Below are 22,210 nucleotides of genomic sequence, written 5' to 3' on the forward strand. Positions count from 1 at the left end.
CAAATTTTTCGGCCGTCCACATGTCGCGCTTGCCTACGCACCGGCGACCATAGCCGCGGCGGCCTGGCCGCGTCTATGGTCGCCAGTGCGTAGGAGGCCTTAGTTTGGAGAGTGCTGAGCTGTTTAGAATAATTATCTCACATATGTTTCACTAGGGTCTGGCTTGTCCATGTAAGGGAGGGAGGGTTGCTCATATCTTCGAAGGAAGCTCTTCGAGTAAATATGATTGAACTTCACGTACAGGTAAGTTCATTTAATCATTAATTACTCTACGAGCTTCCTTCGAAGATATTTTTTATACACACAATAGGCTACTTGACTCATATCTAATTTCATCCAATAAATGATTATTTATTATAGTATTTTGCTTAAGACAACGAAATATATCAATAACAATTATTAAAAACGCAGGATGGATATATAAATCCAATTTGAAAAAATATATTTTTCATGTAGTAAACTAGTATAGAAGTCATGTTTATTAAACTTTGGGAGGTTATGCTGTTGTTTACAAATGCATGACGTCAGAGCACAGATAATCTATCGGCCAAACATGGCCGACAGTGTTTTCACCTGTCTAAGAAAAATATATTTTTAAATTAAAGTTTTACGGTTTTTAGGGCGCAAAAAAATATAGTGTTAATTTTTTTGATCTAATAGGACAAATATTAACCATTTAAGACCTACTTAAAAAAGTGTCAACTAGCCGAGGTAGATGATGAGACATACCGTCCTAGAGCAGGCGGGGTCGGCACCCTGCGCTAACAGCTCCCGCACGCAGTCCGTGTGCCCCATGGCCGCCGACAGAATCAGTGGCGTGGTGCCGTCCTGCGAAACACATAAAAGGACAGTGTAACAAAAGTTGCTTGGCTTAGCATGTTCAGGTAGATTGTTATTTTAAATCGTAGGGTGAGTGGGAAAAATGTGAGAACTTGTACAATACCTCCAGGGTCAGTTAGGAAGGGTGTTAAGACTTGAGTTCTGACGCCAATGTGGATCTTTGTTCTCATCACTATATACATGATTGTATCACTGCCTGGATTAGATTAGATTAGATTTATTTATTTGCCTTCATGTACATTAATTGATGGTAGGTGCTTAAAGCTAAATATACATTGGTTTCAATACAATTTGATTCATAGGGCATATCTCTATTATATTCCCTTATCCGTGCATGAGACCCTGTCAGGGCATTGTAAATACAATTTTGGAATGATAAACATTAAAGATACAAAAAGGTTAAAATTTAAAATACAATAAGAATAGAGCCGAAATAAAAGTCTAAAATGAATTATTTAATACTAAAATTTCTGACTTGGCAAATAATTTTTATATGGAAATATTTGTCTTTAAGTACTACAGAGAAACTGCTAAATTTTGGTTTTCAACAGGACTTCTATAATTTATTAAATTCAAATTTAACGTTTGAAACACAGAATTTGAACGTTGCCAAGCGGTTTACTTCAAACCCGCTGCCGGCCTCGGTGACTCGCCTTAAAAATTAAAATTATCAAATTATCATTACCATCATTATCATGCATCATATGATCATCACATACTTTCATGTGAAATCGTGGTTAAACACGTACAAAGCCATTTGAAAAGCACGTGCTTGCTTTCAAGGTCAACTAACGCATATCCAATGGAACAAAAAAGCTTGAAGAAAATCATTGCCTCGGGCTTTCTGTGCGTTGCGTAACCGATTGCGATGCCAGTTGTCGGTACCTCATAGCCGCTATAGCAATTACGATCTGTGAGTGATTGGTGCAAGGTGTAAGAGGATCATCATCATCTATACACTTTTTCACTTGATTTTGCGAGTTTGCACACTTTTTGAACTCTTAGCGTGTTAAAACGGTAGCGGAGCGGAGCGGGTGTATAAATTGCGTGGCACATTCGTTGTGCAAAAACAGGAGCGGTTTTCAGCGTGCGTAAGCGCCAGAATGCGGAAGCGGACTGAAGGGGGAATTTGAAAGGAAATGTCATTGCGTACATGTTTATGTGTGAGTTTGAATGTGCGTATGTGTGTATATAATAGATTATTTGCAAATATAATAAATGGCGTAAACACAGAGTAACAATGCTCCAGAGAAGGAGTGAAACGTGCGTTGAGTGTTGGAGGATTTGATTGATGTTGAGTGGTAAGCACTGCTTGCTTTACCTGCAATTTAATTCCCCCTTTTGTAATAAAAACCGGCCGAGTGCGAGTCAGAGTCGCGCACCGAGGGTTTCGTACACTACGGTCGTACTTTTTCGTCATTTTTTTGTACGACAAATCAAAAACTATTATGCATAAAAATAAATAAAGAGCTGTTTTAGAATGTATAGGTCATAATATGATACCCCACTTGGTATAGATATAATCTTGGTATATCTTACTTTGAAAGTTGAAGATATTAGATATATTTGTACACGAAAACATATTTTTTGTGATGTAACCACAAAGTCACGATTTTCGAATTTTTCCCTTTGCGTGTGCTGTAAAACCTACCTACATGCCAAATTTCATGATTCTAGGTCAACGGGAAGTACCCTGTAGGTTTCTTTACAGACAGACAACATAGTGATCCTATAAGAGTTCCTTTTTCCTTTTGAGGTACGGAACCCTAAAAAAACAATTTAAATCATTGATGGTTATATAGAAACCCGCTTACGCTAGTAACTTGATTCTAAATAACTGCCGAAATAAATGACCGAAAAAACTTGAAAGTGGAGCACTCTATTGTTATACGATCTTTGTGATAGATTGATTTCGGTTGCATATAATACCTATTAATATTAATGAAACTTAATATTAATATTGTGTACTTCGATTTTCTCTACGATAAGTTCACAAGATTGGCCAGCGTGGTAGACTATGGCCAAAACCCTTCTCTATAGAGCGCACTTTGACTTTTCTCACACTTAAGTTTGAGTTTAAACGAGACAGATTTATATGACTCTCTTTTTAACTCCCTGTCTCGTTTTAACTGTCTTAAGTCTAAGCAAAGTCAGAGTGCGCTCTATAGATTTCACCCTGATAGTAAGCCCGTAGTCTGTACTCTGTATTGAGCCGGTGATGGGTTGATCATGATGATGATGATGATGGATAATAATGTAGTACATACAGAAATAGAAAAACTCGGATTACTTAGCGCACTCGATCATAAATCATCATCTCTAATGTTTCCTCTCACGAACACGTCATTAACCTAAAAACGGCTTCTCTATACTCTACAGTCTACACATATTACGAAACGCGCTGAACAACATAAATAGGACCGAGATGTTTACTAGCACTAGAGGCGCATTGACTTTTAGAGGATTAAAATCTTGATCAATAAACACATTTAGGAATATCATCATCATCATCATCAACCGATAGACGTCCACTGCTGGACATAGGTCTCTTGTAGGGATTTCCACACGCCACGGTCTTGCGCCGCCCGAATCCAGTGGGGGTCTTCCAACACTGCGTCTTCCAGTGCGAGGTTGCCGTTTCAGCACTTTGGGACCCCAAGCGTCTATCGGGTTTTACGAACTACGTGCTGCCAATGATATTAGAAGAAAAATAGGTAGATAGGTTACTTATATCAAATTCGATGTTTAGTAATGGCACGCTGCGTCAGCGCCGAAAGACTCAACACACATAAACGCATAGATAGTATTTTAACCTCACACAACAGAGAGTAAAGGACGGTGAACTAATAACCTCAGCTTCAGTTGCGCACGAAAAAGAGACGGTTATATTTTGCACTACCTCGTCCTGCACAGAAGAGTGGAAGAAGGACGGATATATGCCTAATAATGCGAGCGTAAAAGAGACGGGACGAGACGGTAAACTAGAAACTCCAAAGAAAAAAAAAACAGTAAAGTCTATTCGGCTAATGCCGATTTATGCCTACACTGTAGTTGTATAGTAAAATAAAAACCTTATACTGTGGTATTTAATATATTACGAACTAGCTTTTTCCCGCGGTTCCGCTCGTTTTTAGGGTTCCGTGCCCAAGGGGTGCCAACGGGACCCTATTACTAAGCCTCCGCTGTCTGTACGTCCATCTGTCAGCGGGCTGTATCTCGTAAGCCGTAATAGGTAGACAGTTGAAATTTTCACAGAATGTATTTCTATTGCCGCTATAATAAAAATAATAAAAATTAAATTAAATTAAATAAAGGGGGCTCCCATACATGGAAAAGAAGTCGAAATAAAATTACTAAATTTTACGCGGACGAAGCCGCGGGAAGGTAGGTAAAGGAATAAAATGTGAAATGAAAATATTTTTATTTTTGAAAATATTTACTATTACACAATCTACATACTCATAGCCAAAATTCCCTCATTGTATGAAGAGACCCAGCAGTGGACCGTAAAAAGATGTTAGACCATAGTTAATTTATCCTTCCCTAAAACAGGAAATATGCACACTATTTGAATTGTCAATACTCAGAAGAGACCTATCTGTTTATTTTATATTCTTTGATCGGAAACTTTAAAATACGTACAACGATAACTTGATACGTACTTATGGCATGTGACATAAGGTACAAATTGCAATGAGTTGCATTTTACACGAACGTGCACGAGTTTGTTATTGTTAAATAAGTATAATACGAATTATATAAAAGAAATAGTTTTACTTACGAATGAAATGTGATTCCTTGACTTTTGGAAACCTTGCTTGTGTAGTTTGTGCAGAATCTCATCACACACGACGGCATTTTCGGTTGTTTTGGGAGACGAAAACAAAATACACATTACTATCAACGACGTCATCGATAGCGCGACGCCAGCGGGCGACTGAGCTCAGGTTTGCTAATTAGCTTAGTTTTAACGTGCCACTTGCGGTCCGCGTATAACGTATCTACCTATTTTCTTCTAATATCATTGCGTGCTGCCCATTGCCACTTCAGCTTCGCAACCCGTTGAGCTATGTCGGTTACTCTAGTTCTCCTACAGATCGCCTCATTTCTGATTTGATCACGTAGAGAAACTCCGCACATAGCTCGCTCCATCGCCCGCTGAGTGACTCTGAGCTTTCTTATGAAAAAAAAATTACGAGACAATTCACCGCGATTAATAGCCTCATCTGGTGACAGAAGGGCTGCCTCTTTTTCTGCACATGGCTGTCCAGCGCGGAAATGCAGCTACCATGCAACCACCAATTAGATAAGGCTAGCTTTAAGTTTTATTGTAATATTTTCATTTTCAACAAATAAGTAGATTTTAATTAAGTAGGTAGGTACATTTTGGAGCATGACTCTCAAAATGTGTGCTAAAGTTAGAGGAACGTAAAACGAAAGGGCGAGGTCAACGATCGAAGGGGGTTGAACGTAGCTAATGGGGTCGCGGATTGGGCGGGACCTATATTCCGTAATTGGTTTCTACGCGGCATCGTTTCGTTATGTTACGTATCTTTGAGTAAAATACAGTACAGTGAGCACATTTTTTTTAAATTTATAGACCACGGCTTGGCTGTAATCACACATGCAGGAAAGTGCAGCGTATGCAGGAAAGTGCAGCGTATGCAGGAAAGTGCAGCGTATACAGGAAAGTGCAGCGTATGCAGCCCAAAATTGAGCGGCTTTGCCTAGATGCCTATTCAAACTTGAATTTGATTTGAAGGTATATTAGGTACAAGTGGAAGAGAAAACGGAAACCAGAAGGGCATTCTATCTTATACAGGTTTGTGTGTCTTTGGCTAGAAGATGCCTATTCACTCTTATCTTGAAGGGACTCAAATTATACGTGGCAGGAAACACGGACGCTGGAAGGTTGTTTCACACCTTAGCGGTTCGCATCAGAAAAGTTGAAAAAAAAAAACGTTTCGTGCGAGTAGACTTAGGCCACTTATAATAATATCCTCCCCAACCGAATTTCGGCCACGATGGCCAAACTCCATAGGCAATTACGCTCGAGATATAGCGCACAAGTATGTGCGCAAGCCGCAAACACATCTCTATTCCCTCACTCTCATAGCCCGATGGGATGGAAATCTGATACCTCCGAAGAGAGATCAGGCACAGGACCGGCGGCTTTACGTGTTCAAGCTTGTGCCACTGTGTTTAAGCAGTGCTTAGGCCGCTATTGGTATATACTTAGAAGTGGTTTGACATCTTACTCTGTCTCTGGAGTCGATGTGCACCTTCCCCGTGTCCAGCAGCCGCTTGAGCCGCTCGCAGTCGCCCCGGAGAGCCGCCAGGTGGAACTGCACATCGGTGCGAGATTCTTTCTGCAACAATACAGAACACACTGTTCAACAAATTCCTGCAAGGCCGGCAACGCATTGGCGGTTCATCTGGTGCTGGAAATGTTCATAGGCGGCGGAAATCTTAACATCAGGTGGACCCACCTGCCCCCCAATTGTGTAAGAAAAACGTATTATCGTAATCGTCAACAAATTATGCCCTTTGATTGGCTGTGAAAAAATTTAAACCGCGAATCAACTAATCAAAGCGCAGAATTTTTCTCCTCCTCCTCGCTCATGTGTCTCCACTCCATCTATCCATCGACCTCCAGCTCTTCCTCGGCTTCTACGGCCCTCTGGTTTACTGCCCAACAACTTTTGTATAGAAGCAGGCGTTACTTTGCGGAAATCCATGATATACAATTAACTAAAAGCTTAATTTGCTATAATCCGCTGTAACAGATCGAATCGGTACTTTTCTGGGCTGATTCAACCCCTTTTTCGGGGCTTTTGTGCCGTCAATACGTTGCACATATTCTGTCCATCGCATTCTAGACAATTTAATGGCCTTCTTCCGTTAATGCAATAAAATTTATTCTATTCCATTCAAAAATTAGGAGGCTGTTTTAGAGAAATACTGAGAAGAAATTGAAGAATTATTTTAACTAAGGCAGAAAGGGCCAAGAGGCGCAAATATGAGAATATAGAAAATAGTTTCATATTTGTGCCTTTTGGGGTGGAGACCATGGGTTCGTGGGGCGAGGATGCTAGATCCTTTTTTAAGGACCTTTCATCCCGTCTCGCGGAATCCACGGGGGACCGGAAGGCTGGCAGTTACCTCGGTCAGCATATTAGTCTGGCCATTCAACGAGGTAACGCTGCCAGCGTTCCCAGCACCCTGCCTCGTTGCGGTGGTTTAGATGATATTTTCGATTTGTAATTTTTATGTTCTAGAATAAGTTTGGTATTTTTGTTTTTTGTATTTTCATTTGCATTAAAAAAAAATTGAGTAAAAAAAAAAAATATTTTAGACACCAAATCATTTTATCGGTACAACTGAATAGCTATCGTCAAATTCACTGCCAAGTTCAATATAAACAAGCCAACAATGCCGGCGTGTCTCAATCAGGCTAATCCGATAGAGCAAAAAGCGTGTCAGTTGCTCGTTAACAGTTCACAATCACACGTATGTTCACATCCCAGCGTGTTATCAATCAGCATGATGCCGATCAGGGTTACTGCGATTTGGGACATCGAACTACCGCTTAAATGGGTTTTTGAGAGGATGCAGCCTAAGATGGAGCGCGTTTGCATAGAAGACGGCCATATTCACCATTGACCCTATATTACTTCGTATGGACAGGGTTATTGCACAAACAAAATGGCACCGACTCATTGGTGCTTATGTACCAATGCAACCTCAGTGACGTCTGGATTTCAAACGGGTCGTTCATTAGTATCTAAGAGGTGGCACTGATTTATTTGGTTCCAAAGCCGTAAAAAATTGTAAAAGTTTATTAGTTTAAAATATATTTCTATTCGATTCTTTTCACATGGCAATTGGCACATTATATTGTACCGTTATGTGAACTAATAGGTCCGCAATCATTCAAGCCGCAGGGGACAACCCTGGCAACAACTGTAACATATAACTGTTTAGGTATATGTCTGTATGTCTGTTCCCGCGCGCCGTTCACGCAAAACAGACTTGTGGCTAATTCCATTGTACACAATCTCTTAACTAAACTAAAATGTCACGCCTAAGTCTATTGTTATCCCTTTCATAATGTTGCTTGCGGAAAAGGATGGCACTAGATTTAAACCTGTTAATTTAGTTTAGTTTAGAGATTGTGTACTAGAGAATCGGCCCCAATTACTTACAACGCGAAAAGTTAGATGAGTCAAATTGGCATTTATCTTTGTTTCAAACGGAACTACCTTGTTTGGTTCTGCTTTAGTATAAAGAAACGCACATGGATCCTAAGCAAACTTCGTTGCTGCAAATAAATAAAAAAATCAATTTCGGGACAAACAGGCTTTTATCCCGGAAACTCAAAGAGTTCCCACGGGATTTTCGAAAACCTAAATCCACGCGGGCATCATCTAGTAATATTATAAATGCGAAAGTGTAATGCGTAAGTGTGCGAATGTGTAAGTGTGGAAGTCCCTACAAGAGACCTATTTATTTTATTTATTTTTATTTTTCATGTTCCAAAATTGTAGTTACAAAGTAATAATAAATTAAGTTACATTGGAAATGCTTATCTGTAAACAGAGATTTCTTCCAGCTTCCCATTCAAGGTTGTGAGTAAGGCGTATCAAGAAGTGGAATAGGTCTAACGGTACTAGAATCTAATAAACTACATAAATATCTTGTTGAGAGATATCTTCTGGAATGTGAATATGACACCCCACACCATAAGACACAAAAAAAATTTACTAACAGATTCTGAGCTAAGCTGCGTACGGAGTACGGACGGACATGGTGAAACTATAAGGTTTCTTGTTACCTACGGAATCCTAAAAGTAAAACAACATCACACGAGTAGATATATAGACCAGAGGGGAAGCTTCACACTAGCGGCTGGCTGTAGGTTCACTCACTCTAGCGCAGCTCACGCACACCACGACGTGTCACGGACGCTCCGTTTGCCGCCAAACTGGGGGCACGGAGCGTCCGTGGCACGTCGTGGTGTGCGTGAGCTAGTGTGAAGCTTCCCCTCTGGTCTATAGTGATTGAATAAATCGGTTATAAATATTAGCGTCCTGGTACGTTGGTTCCATGTGAGGGCAATGGAGCGAGGCACTAGCGTCTATCTAGCACGTTGCAGGCGGCCGCTGCGGATGGAACTGCCAGGTTGACCAAGTTTACGGGATTTTAATAAACTGTCCTTGCTTTGAAGCGGTTCGACTCCTACTCGGGGCTCGGGGGTTTGAACCAGTCACGCAACTCTAACTTTCCGGAGTAATGAGCGTTTTCAACAATTACTTGCATATCACTGACTTTAACAGTGAAGGAAAACATCGTGAGGAAACCAGGAAACGTGCTGCTCAATCCGCGTGGAATTAGGTTTTTCTAAAATCCCGTGGGGACTCTTTGATTTTCCGGGATAAAAAGTAGTCTATGTCACTCTCCAGGTCTTTATTTATACCCATGCAAAAAATCACGTCAATCCGTTGCACCGTGCACCGTCGCGACGTGATTGAAGGACAAACCAACAAACAAACATACTTTCGCATTTATAATAAGGGTACTGATTAGATAAGGCTAGCTTTAAGCTTCATTGTAATATTTTCATTAAAAAATAAAATATAAAATATAAAGATGCAAAATATGAAGAATGTCCTGATGAAACGGTTGACAAGAGTAACCCCAGCGGTAGGAAAGGCGATCCTCACATTCCGTGCGCCAAACCGTGCGGCACTGCGATGCATATTGGATTCAGTGTTTCCATGTACACGGTAATTACCGTAGATGCACCGTAATTCAGCCCTAATCTACCGTCAAGGTAATATGGCCATTACCTTGACCGTGTCACCGTAATACAAAATCACGTTAAAAATTCATATTAGACTGCGTAATACGAGTACGAATCTCAGTCACCTAAGCATATTTCGTAATGGCAACATTTCTCTTGCTCTCGGTTTAAGCATCAAATCTCAGCAATCTATTTTCATCCTTATTCAAGCAATTAGGATGGAGTAAAATGTAAAACTAATGAGATTTAACAAAATATTAATATTTATAAATCCGTATATGAAAAAGATATTGCTATGCTAGGAGAGTCAGACTCAGAATAATATTAATAGTTGATTAAAAAGCAAATTCGTGACGTTTTTTCTTTTAAAAATGACACGGTAATTTACACGGTATTCTTTTAGCTAATCCACCGTAATTTAATCTAGAAACACTGTAATTTTAACCCTTGAACACGGTAATTCTCGATTTACATATGGAAACACTGATTGGATTTCTCACCGAGAGCCGCGCGGCAGCTGCGCGCTGTGCGCACTGCGCGAACCATATACGTAAACTAGGTATTTTACATTTACCATTTTATTTACATTTTGCGCCGTTTCTCCGCCGATACGACGACATGGCCATTGGATACGTATTGTAAAATACTTGAGTATTTCTATTTTTCGGGTTCCGTACCTCAAAAGAAAAAACGTAACCCTTATAGGATCACTTTGTTGTCTGTCTGTCAAGAAACCTACAGGATACTTCCCGTTGACCTAGAATCATGAAATTTGGCAGGTACGTGGGTCTTATAGCTGGCTTTAGGGAAAATCTGAAAACCGTGAATTTAGGGTTAGATCACACAAAAAAAATTAATTGTGGTCATGAACTAATAATTAGTATGTGCAATATTCGAAGTAAGATAACTATATCTAGTGGGGTATCATATGAAAGGGCTTTACCTGTGCATTCTAATATTTATTTTTATGCATCATAGTTTTGGAATTATCGTGTAAAATGTCGAAAAAATACGACTGTAATACGGAATCCTCAGTTTGCGAGCCTGACTCGCAAACTGAGATAATAGAACACATGCGTTTTTTTTACAGGTTTGAGCTTTACAGTAATTTTATCTTAAACAAGAAATCCTGATACTGAGAAATCATTTAAGAAACATCATTTGATCCCTCAATACTTTTAACGTGGGATATCAAAAGCATATCAAAAGGAAGATAGGTATATTTAAGTCGTCAATCAGACAGGGATAAATGCTATGAATCAAGAGTATAGCGATATCTATGTCATCAATCACATAGATTTATGAGGATCGGGGAGCATCTCAACATACCCACTCTCCAAAGAAAATAAATGACTAGGTATGTGAAATCAGCTGCTCGATTACGGTAGAATGACAGCTACAATATCACGATCGCAATCACCTCTGATTGGTTGACGCTCGCTCACTATTGGCTACAATGCATTGTTGCAACAAGAATCGCACAAATTCAGCCAATCACAACAATTGAGATTGTAATAATGATTGATACAGGTTTTACGAAATCGACCTGCGGCTGCGCGATTGCGGGAGAATGACAGCTACATTGTCACGATCGCAATCATCTCTGATTGGTTGATGCTCGCTCACTATTGGCTACAATGCATTGTTGCAACAAGAATCGCACAAATTCAGCCAATCAGAACAATTGAGATTGTATTAATGAGCAGGTTTTAGACAATCGGAATGGTCATCACAGGACCAATGTGTTGTCATGTGTTCTATTATCTACAGTCATATGAATATCTATCATATCAATATACTTTGATAGTGATTACCTATATAGCAGTTATTTGCATACAATGACACAAAAACATACTTCATAACTATAAGTAGGTAAAACAACTGTGTCACGATTTCCTTCACTACCTCCTAGTCACGTTGGAATGAATATGCAGTAAGAAAAAAACACTGTTTCCTACTTTAAATGTTTAAATCATTGACCAACTTAACTTAGTGTTTAGTTTTCACTTAGTCTTTCCAAAAGCTAAAAGGTTTCGTGATTGTAAAACCACGTTTGTGGCTATAGCCGTTACAAAAAAGTTTTGTGATTGTAAAACCACGTTTGTGGCTATAGCCGTTACAAAAAAGTTTTGTGATTGTAAAACCACGTTTGTGGCTATAGCCGTTACAAAAAAGTTTCGTGATTGTAAAACCACGTTTGTGGCTATAGCCGTTACAAAAAAGTTTTACTTGTACACGTTCGTCTCTATCTACATCAATTCATCTATGGGAATCTTTATCAAAATAAAAGGAAAAGGTGACTGACTGATCTATCAACGCACATGGACTCAAACTACTGGACGGATCGGGCTGAAATTTGGCAGATAGCTATTATGACATAGGCATCCGCTAAGAAAGGATTTTTGAAAATTCAAAAAAAATCGTTTTGAAAAACGCGAATTAAATAAAGAGGGCACAAAAAGATCGCTCAACAACATTCCTATAATGGAACGTGCGCCGTAGAAATAGAGAGTTGTTTACATACGGGCGTTGCGCGTTGTCAGGTTTTTGTCCGTCGCAAAAACTATCCAGCACTGTGACGGACGGGCAGTGACAGCCGACAGGTACTGCATTGTTCGAGGAAGCGTAAGATCAGTTACGATGTTAGTTCGCTATACCGTTTTGCGAAAAACTTTGCTCATTCCTCATTTAGGAAAAAAAATAGTCATCATCACCATCATCATCATCAACCGATAGACGTCCACTGCTGGACATAGGTCTCTTGTGGGGACTTCCACACGCCACGATCTTGCGCCGCCTGAATACAGCGGCTCCCTGCGACTCGTCTTATGTCGTCTGTCCACCTAGTGGGGCGTCTGCGAGGTCGCCATACCAGCATATTGGGACCCCAACATCCATCGGTTTAACGAACTATGTGCCCTGCCCATTGCCACTTCAGCTTCGCAACCTGTTGAGCTATGTCGGTTACTCTAGTTCTCCTACAGATCGCCTCATTTCTGATTTGATCACGTAGAGAAACTCCGCACATACTTAGCTCTCTCCATCGCCCGCTGAGTGACTCTGAGCTTTCTTATGAGGCCCATAGTTAGCGACCATGTCTCGGATCCATATGTCATCACTGGCAACACGCACTGTTCAAAGACATTGGTCTTCAAGCACTGAGGAATTTTGGACAAGAAGACATCTCGAAGCTTCCTGGCCAATGCCGAGTTGGATTCGGCGGCGGACCTCTTTCTACAAGACAAGGATTAAGGCTCGATTTTTCGATATTCCCATAGATGCAAAGTCGCGGGCAGTCGCTATTGGTCTATAAAAAGTCCAGTAGGTCGATTTCGTAAAACCTGCATCAATCATTATTACAATCTCAATTGTTGTGATTGGCTGAATTTGTACAATTCTTGTTGCAACAATGCATTGTAGCCAATAGTGAGCGAGCGTCAACCAATCAGAGGTGATTGCGATCGTGACATTGTAGCTGTCATTCTATACTGCAATCGAGCTGCAGATAGCAGACACAAGTGACACGACCTGTAGCCTCAGGACTTTCTAATGATTTGAATGACAATGTTTTGGGTCATTGTACCTACCTACATTTACGTAGCATAATGTGAAATTCTCTATCCTCTCGCAGTCTCTGCTGTGACATCATATTAGGCTAGGTTAGTTACAAGTTCTTAGATATTTTGGCTTCTCTATTAGATATTTTTAAAAACACATTACAATGATTTTCATATTTACTGTTGGTACTTATTAATAATAGTCTACATACTGTACCTACTTAATTATTATCTACAATAATTAACTTATTAAGAAACTGATTTTCTGAAGTGGAAAACTTAAAGTGCGTGGTAAAATATTAATTAATTACTTAACAACATACGATAATTAAGCAGTGATAGCCTGGTGGTTCAGACGTTGTCGGCCTCTTAGTATCTATACCAGGTTTTTGCGGATGCCAATATTTTGACATCCGCGCATGCGGATGTTTGGATTAATGCGAATGTTCCGCATTTGCGGATGCAGATGTGAATATTCGTAACACCCGCCTGTTGGGTACCATTGCATTGTTAACTTACCGAACGAAGATATCAACCAGCAAACATGCGCGAGGCACGCACAACTCTGGCCCCGCCTATTTTTTTTGCCCACTTGTTGCAAATATTCGCATCCGCAAAAGCTCCCAATCAATTGATGCGGATGCGGATGTCTGAATTAATGCGAATGGAACATTTCGCGAATGCGGAACGCATTGGCGGATGCGGATGCGAATATTCGTAACACCCCTGATCTATACCTAGTAAGGTAGTATTGCTAGTAAGCGATGCTCGCGACTTCGTTCACGTGGATTTAGGTTTTTAAAAATCCCGTGAAAATTCGTTGATTTTCCGGGATGAAAAGTAGCCTATGCCACTCTCCAGGTGTTTAACATGCATAAAATCCCGTCCCGTGTCGATGGCGCGTGAGGAGTCATTTTGTACGGACTAAGTAGGTAGGTAGGTATATGTTTTCTTTTGAATAATTCAGACACGGAACGCTAGAGAACGCGGATGCTTTATTGCGTTAACCCAAATGTTTTTCATATACCAACAATAAGATAAAGATGCGAGATAAAACGTGCGTTACTTGCACAGAGATGCACGCGCTGAATATTTTAAATATAATAGAGCAGCTAACGTGTATAAAGTAAAAGAAATCTTTATTTGGTAACGTCACAGACCTGGACGCGTTTGGAATCCTTGTATGCTTTAGTTGTAACATTTTTAAGAAAATGAAGTAAGAAAGAAAGAAAATGCATTTAGGTATTTGTTGTTGGTGTCACAGATAAAAACAAAGAACAAATAAAACATTACCATCTGTCATGGGTGTACCGTGTACACTGTACAATGACTGTACAGCTCGACATGGTGTCTTGCATCATGTGTGTTGACAGTTAACACGATAAGATGCAGGACGCTGATTTTCAGCTGTGACCCGGTAAGTAAAAAAAGTTTACATAAAATAGTTATATTGTGCGCAAAACAAGTAGTCCATTCTGAAGTTGTAACATGGCGGTTTGCGCAGCTCATAAGTGGACTAAGGCCACACAAGCCCTAACACACACACACACACACACACACACACACACACACACACACACACACACACACACACTACCCAACTGACATGAATTTTTGTACAATGTTAACTTTTATTTTGTGACAACGCGCAGCGCAGAACTGGTGTTCACATTTTTTTTTTAAGAATATTAGTAAATGATGACTTATATTCCCCTTTCCCCTCCAACTAAGCGTTAAGCTTGTGCTAGGAGTAAGTACGACACTAGTGCAAGGGGTGGGGTTTGAACGGGTAACCTTTCGGATTTTCAGTCCGCTCCTCTAACCATTGAACTATTGAGGCTATATAACTTATATTGGACTTGTTTTCAGCGCATTATTAGACGTCAGGAAGGTCTATTAGAACCGTTGAGATTAGATGTATAACGTAGATATAGAAACTCGTTAATAACGAAAAAAGCACAAGTCACGTAGTAGTTTTACCGGATCTATTTAGATTTTGCTACGCAAGTGGGCACACTTTCTGTGAAAACAACTTTTTTATATCAAATTTAGCGGACAAATGCGACCTTTCTAGTTGACAGTATTTTTTGCCTCTTGTCAACGCATATTAAACGTTGATAGTGCACACGTAGCATATTATGACATTAGTGTAGATCGTGCCTAAATATTATCTATGGTCAGAAATTGTACTTACTTTAAGAACTGTCAAATAAACCGTTACATACACACAATTCTCCGCTGAAGTACGTTGTTTTCATTTGTTCCTTCTCCGAACCTAAAAATTAGAAGATCTGCCTATCGGGTCTTCGGTGTTAGTTCAAATAACTAACACTCTTTTCCACGACTTCATCGGTTTTCGTCGTAAGGTTGTTTAAAATCGTAGGAACCTGTTGTTTACACGGCCCACTTCTAAGCATAGGCCATGATGATGATGATGATGATGACTGATGAGTAATGGATTATATGTATATACCTATATTAATTCTTCTAGAGTGCTGCTAGTCAGAATGATCTAGCTGCTTCAAATCTGATTTTGGTTTACGTGACTTCGTCTTCTCTACCAATTAAATCCAATATAGTTTTATCACAAAACAATGTGACCCAGAAAAAGGAATCGTTATCGGCGTCAAAAGTAAACTCTCAGTCAAACGTCGCGTGCAAATATGTTTACAATATCGCCTGTACACCGTGGAAATGCACTATGATTATCTAGAAAGCGTTTCGTGAACAAACAATGAAGAATTACTCACTCAATCATCAAATTCGGAAGAACAATTTGGTGCAGAAGTTAACACTGTAGCTCGTAAGGAAGTAATTATAAATTAAAATAAAAGAACGCCAGTTTTGGAAATTAAACTTCTTCATGTGTTTAGGTGTCTAGGCTTCCGTATCACTAAGTGATTTAGCGTCTTCAAAACAAGCATTCTTAAGTCAAACTCCTCGAGGGTTGAGCCTCGATAGCTCAACGGTTAAAGGAGCGGACTGGAATCCGAAAGGTCGCCGGTTCAAACCCCACCCGTTGCACTATTGTCGTACCTACTCCTAGCACAAGTTTGACGCTTAATTGAAGGGGAAAGGGGAATATTAGTCAGCATGTAAAACTTAGCTAGTATTCTTTTTAAAAAAAACTTACGCTAACTTACGGATACGACTCTTCATCCGTTTCCACCATTGATATCGAATTCATTTTCTAACTCTTTCTTAATATTACAGAACAATTTAAACTTGTTAAAGTTAGTTATAAGAAGTATAAATCAAATAATTTGTAGATATACAAATGAAAAATTATGTTTGCTGATACAAATACCACAAACATCAGTCTTGTTCAAACGTACCTACATTCGCAGTAGCAGAAGTATTCAAACACAGATAAATCATAATTAGGTAGCTGTACGTAGCCGCAGCCTTGAGATATAAGCCTCATACGAAATAGGTACACTAAGGCAGTGGCCCGACCGCCGCCGGCGCGAAAACGACTAACTATCGGCTATTTTCTCTCTCACGAAACGCACAATAAATGTACATTCCGTGTAAACGAAAGAGATGCATATATATCAAAAGTTGCTCTCTGACTGTTCACACTGCCGGCGACGACGACTCGCTTTACTAGTTTTGTCACTGAGCGACGAGCTTTCAAAAATAAACTCGGTCAGCGATATTCGTTCAGCGATGCTCGCTCGCTGTTGTGTTGTTAAACCTGTGCGCGCGTTACACGTAACGCGCGCACAGGTTTGCACAGGACTGAGCGACCAAGGGCGGATGGCGCGAGCAATCGCTCGTCGCACTTGCACACTCGCTTATAGCCCGGCAACAAAACTATCGAAACTACACACTCGCTTCCCGCTGATCGCCAACTCGTTTAAGTTTCTAGTTCTACTCGTTTCTCGTTCATCGTCTGCGGTCGGACCACTGCCTAACAGCAATAGAACAGACTTCTTACCAGCTAGCTCATGCATTATTTTGTGTCGTAAAAGGTACAGAAGTCAAGGTTTAGTTAGACGGGTATTTATTATTCAACAAGTGCATAATCATTCTGTGGGTGACAGAGATAAGGTTTCATGAATAATTCCGTGGCTTGTGTTACGTTCAAATGCGGCAAGTGTTTATGAGACACCTGCTTTCACGTAACGAATCTAAACATATAAAAGGAAAAGGTGACTGACTGATCTATCAACGCACAGCTCAAACTACTGGACGGATCGGGCTGAAATTTGGCATGCAGATAGCTATTATGACGTAGGCATCCGCTAAGAAAGGATTTTTGAAAATTCTACCCCTAAGGTGGTGAAATAGGGGTTTGAAATTTGTGTAGTCCACGCGGACGAAATCGCGAGCATAAGCTAGTTTAAGGACTTGTCTGCAAATATTTTGAGTCTTACTTCTTTATCATCATGTATATTAAGCTTGTCTAACTTTGTCTGCGCACTTATTTTGTACTACTTAACTGTGTATTGATACTTTAAATTTGAGTCTTTCTCTTCTCCTAATGTTTGATTCTTGCTTTCTCTGTAATTCTTAAATCAGTTTTCCTTTTCCTTTTTCGGCTTCTATGTGTATATAGCATTAATATTAATTATTTTCTTTATTTTCTTTATTTGATTTATCTATAATTCTTAAAAATCCTTCCTTTTTCTTTTTTCACCTAATCCTTCTATATATTCTTATAACATTAATATTAATTCTTATTTACTTACGAAGCTTCCGTTTCTTTTATTTCCTTTTCGTCAAAGGCTAAAAGGAAGATAACGAAGTGAAAATACAAACGCAAACTCAAATCGGTTTTTTCAACAACGTTTTACCAATTACACTTTTTATCTCAAGGTCGTGTACGAACAGTTCTTTCCTTCTACTTGTAGTTGTATTGCGGAGGTCGTTCAAACAACTTGCTGAAAAGTGGTTCTAATACTGTTATCATTTACCGTATTATTGATACTAAAAACTGTTACGTTTTGATTATATATTGTGACCAAAATTATACAGCACATATGCTAATTAAAATTACACTACATTTCAAACTTAGTTTTCCCGCTACTTCAGGTTTTTAAAAGATCCAGTTGACTCAAAATTTTTTCTTAAGGGGGCTCAGGACGGTGCTTGCTTCATACAAACGTAGGAGGGTAATTACTACATAACTTGATACTGTACGCTTAAAACTAAGTATTATATCGATTAATCTCGTCATTATCTAGGTTTAATGATATATGAAACATTGAAAAAATATTGATTTTAAAGTTACGAGGCTCAAAAGATTCCTATTTTAACACTAAATTTATGACAACTTTGGGCGTAAATAAATGAGATTAGGGGTATGAAGACATTAGACATAGTTTATTCATTCATTAGTTGAAATAACTATACTTTGCAAACATAAACTTAGTAGTTTTTTCTCAAAAATACTTTTCCTAAACCCTTGATTTCGGTGAAAATCATTGTGCCTCTCACCTTTCTCATACAATGTCGAGTGAAAAGCAAACACGTTCGGTCGGGCGTACTGAGTCACCTTAATGGAGAGAACTAAATAATAAGCAAAATCTCGATTCTAGTGTCAGCGCCTTTTGATACGTTGAAAATTGAAATGACAATTGTCAGCTTCTGCTTTATATACCAACGGGATAGAAAAACTCCAAAGGTATTTATATACCTTTGGACTTTTTCTATCCCGTTGGCTAAAATTCAAAATACAGCAAAGCATGAGTTAGCCAATAACAACAATGTTTATGATTGCAATAGACAACAGTGACTCCACTGTTTGTATGCATTGTCGCGCAAAACTTAGGGCACGCCTGAAGGGCACTGAACCCGAGGTGACTTTGTAACATATCAACCGGGAATTCAATACAAATTCATACAAATTGGTAGATTTCACTAACTGCAGATGTGAGTTTGTTAAGAAAAATCTCTACAATTCTCGTTCGTCTGAAATCTGTAGGTAGATCTGAATGAATATAAAAAATGCAATGAAATCTTTTGAAACCTTAATAACTGTACCGTTTTGATCGAAATCATGAACTTGTGTCTCAATTTTAGCTGGAAATGAGTTCAAGATTCATTAATCGATATCATGAACTTTAGATTCAATTTCAGTACAGTTTTAGGCTGTTTTGCTTGGAAATAAGTTCAGATTTGTATTTAGTGGTCCAACAACGTCCGGATTAAAGAAAAAAAGTATTTTGATCGGAATTGATTGCTGCCGCGGTGATTTAGAATTTTAAGAATCCCGTGGGAACTCTTTGATTTTCCGGGATAAAAAGTAGCCTATGTCCTTCCCCGGGATGCAAGCTATCTCTGTACCAAATTTCATTAAAATCGGTTGAACGGATGGGCCGTGAAAAGCTAGCAGACAGACAGACACACTTTCGCATTTATAATATTAGTATGGATATCTTCGTACTTACAAAAGTCAATTTACTTTCTCTAATCTAGTAATCTCTAATAGTAACAATGGTTGTTCCTCTAACCTAACACGTAACGCGGTGCTAGTGTTTAGTCAATTATAACTTAAAGGTCAAGCCATTATAGCGTTATGCAACCTTAACGGTCAAAGATCTTCGAAATTGATAGTACCTAGAGTATCGTTGCTATCGGATTTAAGTTATTTGGTCTTACACATTTATCTTTACACTAGATGATGCCCGCGACTACGTCCGCGTGGATTTAAGTTCTTAAAAATTCCGTGGGAACTCTTAAAATTTCCGGGATAAAAAGTAGCCTATGTCCTTCCCTGGGATGTAGGCTAACTCTGTACCAAATTTCATCAAAATCGGTTAAACTGTTGGGCCGTGAAAAGCTAGCAGACATACATACACACTTAGAGCCTCAATAGCTCAACCGGTATAGGAGTGGACTGAAAACCGAAAGGTCGACGGTTCAAATCCCGCCCGTTGCACTATTGTCGCACCTAGCACAAGCCTGACGCTTAATTGGAGAGGAAAGGGGAATATTAGTCATTTAATATGGCTAATATTCTGTAAAAAAAAAAAAAAAAAAAAACAGACAGACATAACGACAGACGGACAGACAGACACACATTTTCGCATTTATAATATTATATTAGTATGGATAACATTTTAAATTTGCAAGCTATGATAGCTTAGTGGTTAGTAGGTTCGCCTTCTAATCGGTGGTCGGAGGTTCGATCCCGGGCACGCACTTCTAACTTTTCGGGTGCATTTCGGAGTTATGTGCGTTACGTTCACTGAGTGACTCATTTTTAAGGGGCTCATAGTTAGGAATTCCTTCATTAAGCTTATCTGTAATTTAAGATGCAATAGTCAGATTGCTCTTACGTTGAGAATTTGTAACGTAAAGAGAACTATCTTAGATAAGATCGAATCGATCAACGTTATCGAGATATGCTAATGTACGTGCGGCAGCTCGTTTTGTAACCAGGAATTACAACTGCATTTCCGTGATGAAAGACTGAATCATTCTATAGCTAAAATAATATAGGCCCTAGATTGAGAATGGAGTAGTGCGAGACAAACTAGGTATTACGAATTTAAAATATTTCAGTAATTCTTGTGTCACAAAGAATCACTTGTATCAACAAACCAAATTTAAATAAATAATTTGTCACATCTTTTTTTCTCTATATAAAAATGTATCGCTTAATGTGTTGCTAAGCGCAAATCTCGAGAACAGATATATTCCTTGAAGTACGAGGATGGTTCTTACGGCAACATTTAAAAAATTGCCTGAAAAGTCTAAAAACAACACTTTTCTATATGCCCATACAAAAGATTCGTAATACATAATGCTTAAATGTCAATTTGAACTTCAATACCATACCATAAAGTTTAAGTATTAGTGGAGGGGTTCCGGGAAGGCTGACCCGGTGTCCCGAATGGCAGAATAAGTATTAAAAAAATATAAAAAATTAAAGAATCGAGTGTTAGGCGGTACGAAGTTCGCCGGGTCAGATAGTTGTTGAATAAAAACAGATACTGTTATAAACACAAAATAATGGTGTCTAATTTGTATAAATAATACGACTAAAGTCTCGAAAAATGACACACGGAAACGGTTATGTATAATCGTAGAAAGGAAATAACTAAACACGTTAATAAAACCTTTGAAGTTAAACTCCTAAAGAAACCGTCAAGTGGGCGTGTTAATGATACAAAAGTGGTGTCTAACAAATTAGGAGTTATGTTCCTCTTGCAAAACACCAGTTATCAAACATTAAACAATAACATCAAACAAAAATATGACGTGGTTACAGTTTAAGGACTGCCTGAGGAGTTAGTATTCAAAAGTTAACAATTTAATCGTTTATTTTCTTATGGCTGAAATTAATAATTATCAGATAGATTCTATCTAATTAATTCGTTTTTTTAAATTTCACTCCACGCAGATTTAATTCCACGCAGGCATGATTTTACACTAAATAGATAAGGTTTTAAAGTTTTATTATAATATTTTCAGTAAAAAAAAGTTATTAGATATGTACCGAGGAACATACAAGTCAGAATAGATTTCTCAAAGATAACTTTCATGCAATCCTTTAAAGAAAGAAAGTGATATAGCACTCCTGTGTAAACATCAGCGGAGTGGTTGAAAGCGCTGTTATGAATGAATGCTTTTATGCGAGCTTTGAACCGGAAAGGCCCTCGAATCAATAATAGAGGAAGCCAGACCGACAGACGGCTTTTACGCGCTTTTATACTACGACCAAAGGACATAAAAGATGTAGGAAATAAATTACCAAACATGAAGTAGCGAAAAAAATTAACTGACCAAAAAACAGCAAGTAGGTAGGTATAAATAGAGCCTCAATAGCTCAACCGGTATAGGAGTGGACTGAAAACCGAAAGGTCGACGGTTCAAACCCCGCCCGTTGCACTATTGTCGTACCTACTCCTAGCACAAGCCTGACGCTTAATTGGAGAGGAAAGGGGAATATTAGTCATTTAACATGGCTAATATTCTTTAAAAAAAAATGTATCTAGTAAGCCAAAGATGAAATTTGTTTGATAAACTTGACAATCAAAATTCCGAAAAACGTAAAAAA

At 38.9% G+C, this 22,210-nt stretch overlaps 1 protein-coding gene across 2 annotated transcripts in view; it reads right to left on the reverse strand.

Annotated features, from left to right (window-relative positions):
- Positions 1-22,210, reverse strand: part of LOC117996749 (ankyrin repeat domain-containing protein 29) — a 52,438-nt gene that overhangs the window by 13,084 nt on the left and 17,144 nt on the right. For both annotated transcript variants that reach the window (XM_069509732.1, XM_034984902.2), the window contains exons 2-3: positions 6,099-6,209; positions 730-828 (exon numbers count right to left, since the gene is read on the reverse strand). In XM_069509732.1, coding sequence (XP_069365833.1) covers positions 730-828; positions 6,099-6,209 — 210 coding nt within the window. The remainder of the gene's footprint in view (positions 1-729; positions 829-6,098; positions 6,210-22,210) is intronic.

The sequence above is a fragment of the Maniola hyperantus genome, chromosome 3, assembly GCF_902806685.2.
Source record: "Maniola hyperantus chromosome 3, iAphHyp1.2, whole genome shotgun sequence".
Lineage (NCBI taxonomy): Eukaryota > Metazoa > Arthropoda > Insecta > Lepidoptera > Nymphalidae > Maniola > Maniola hyperantus.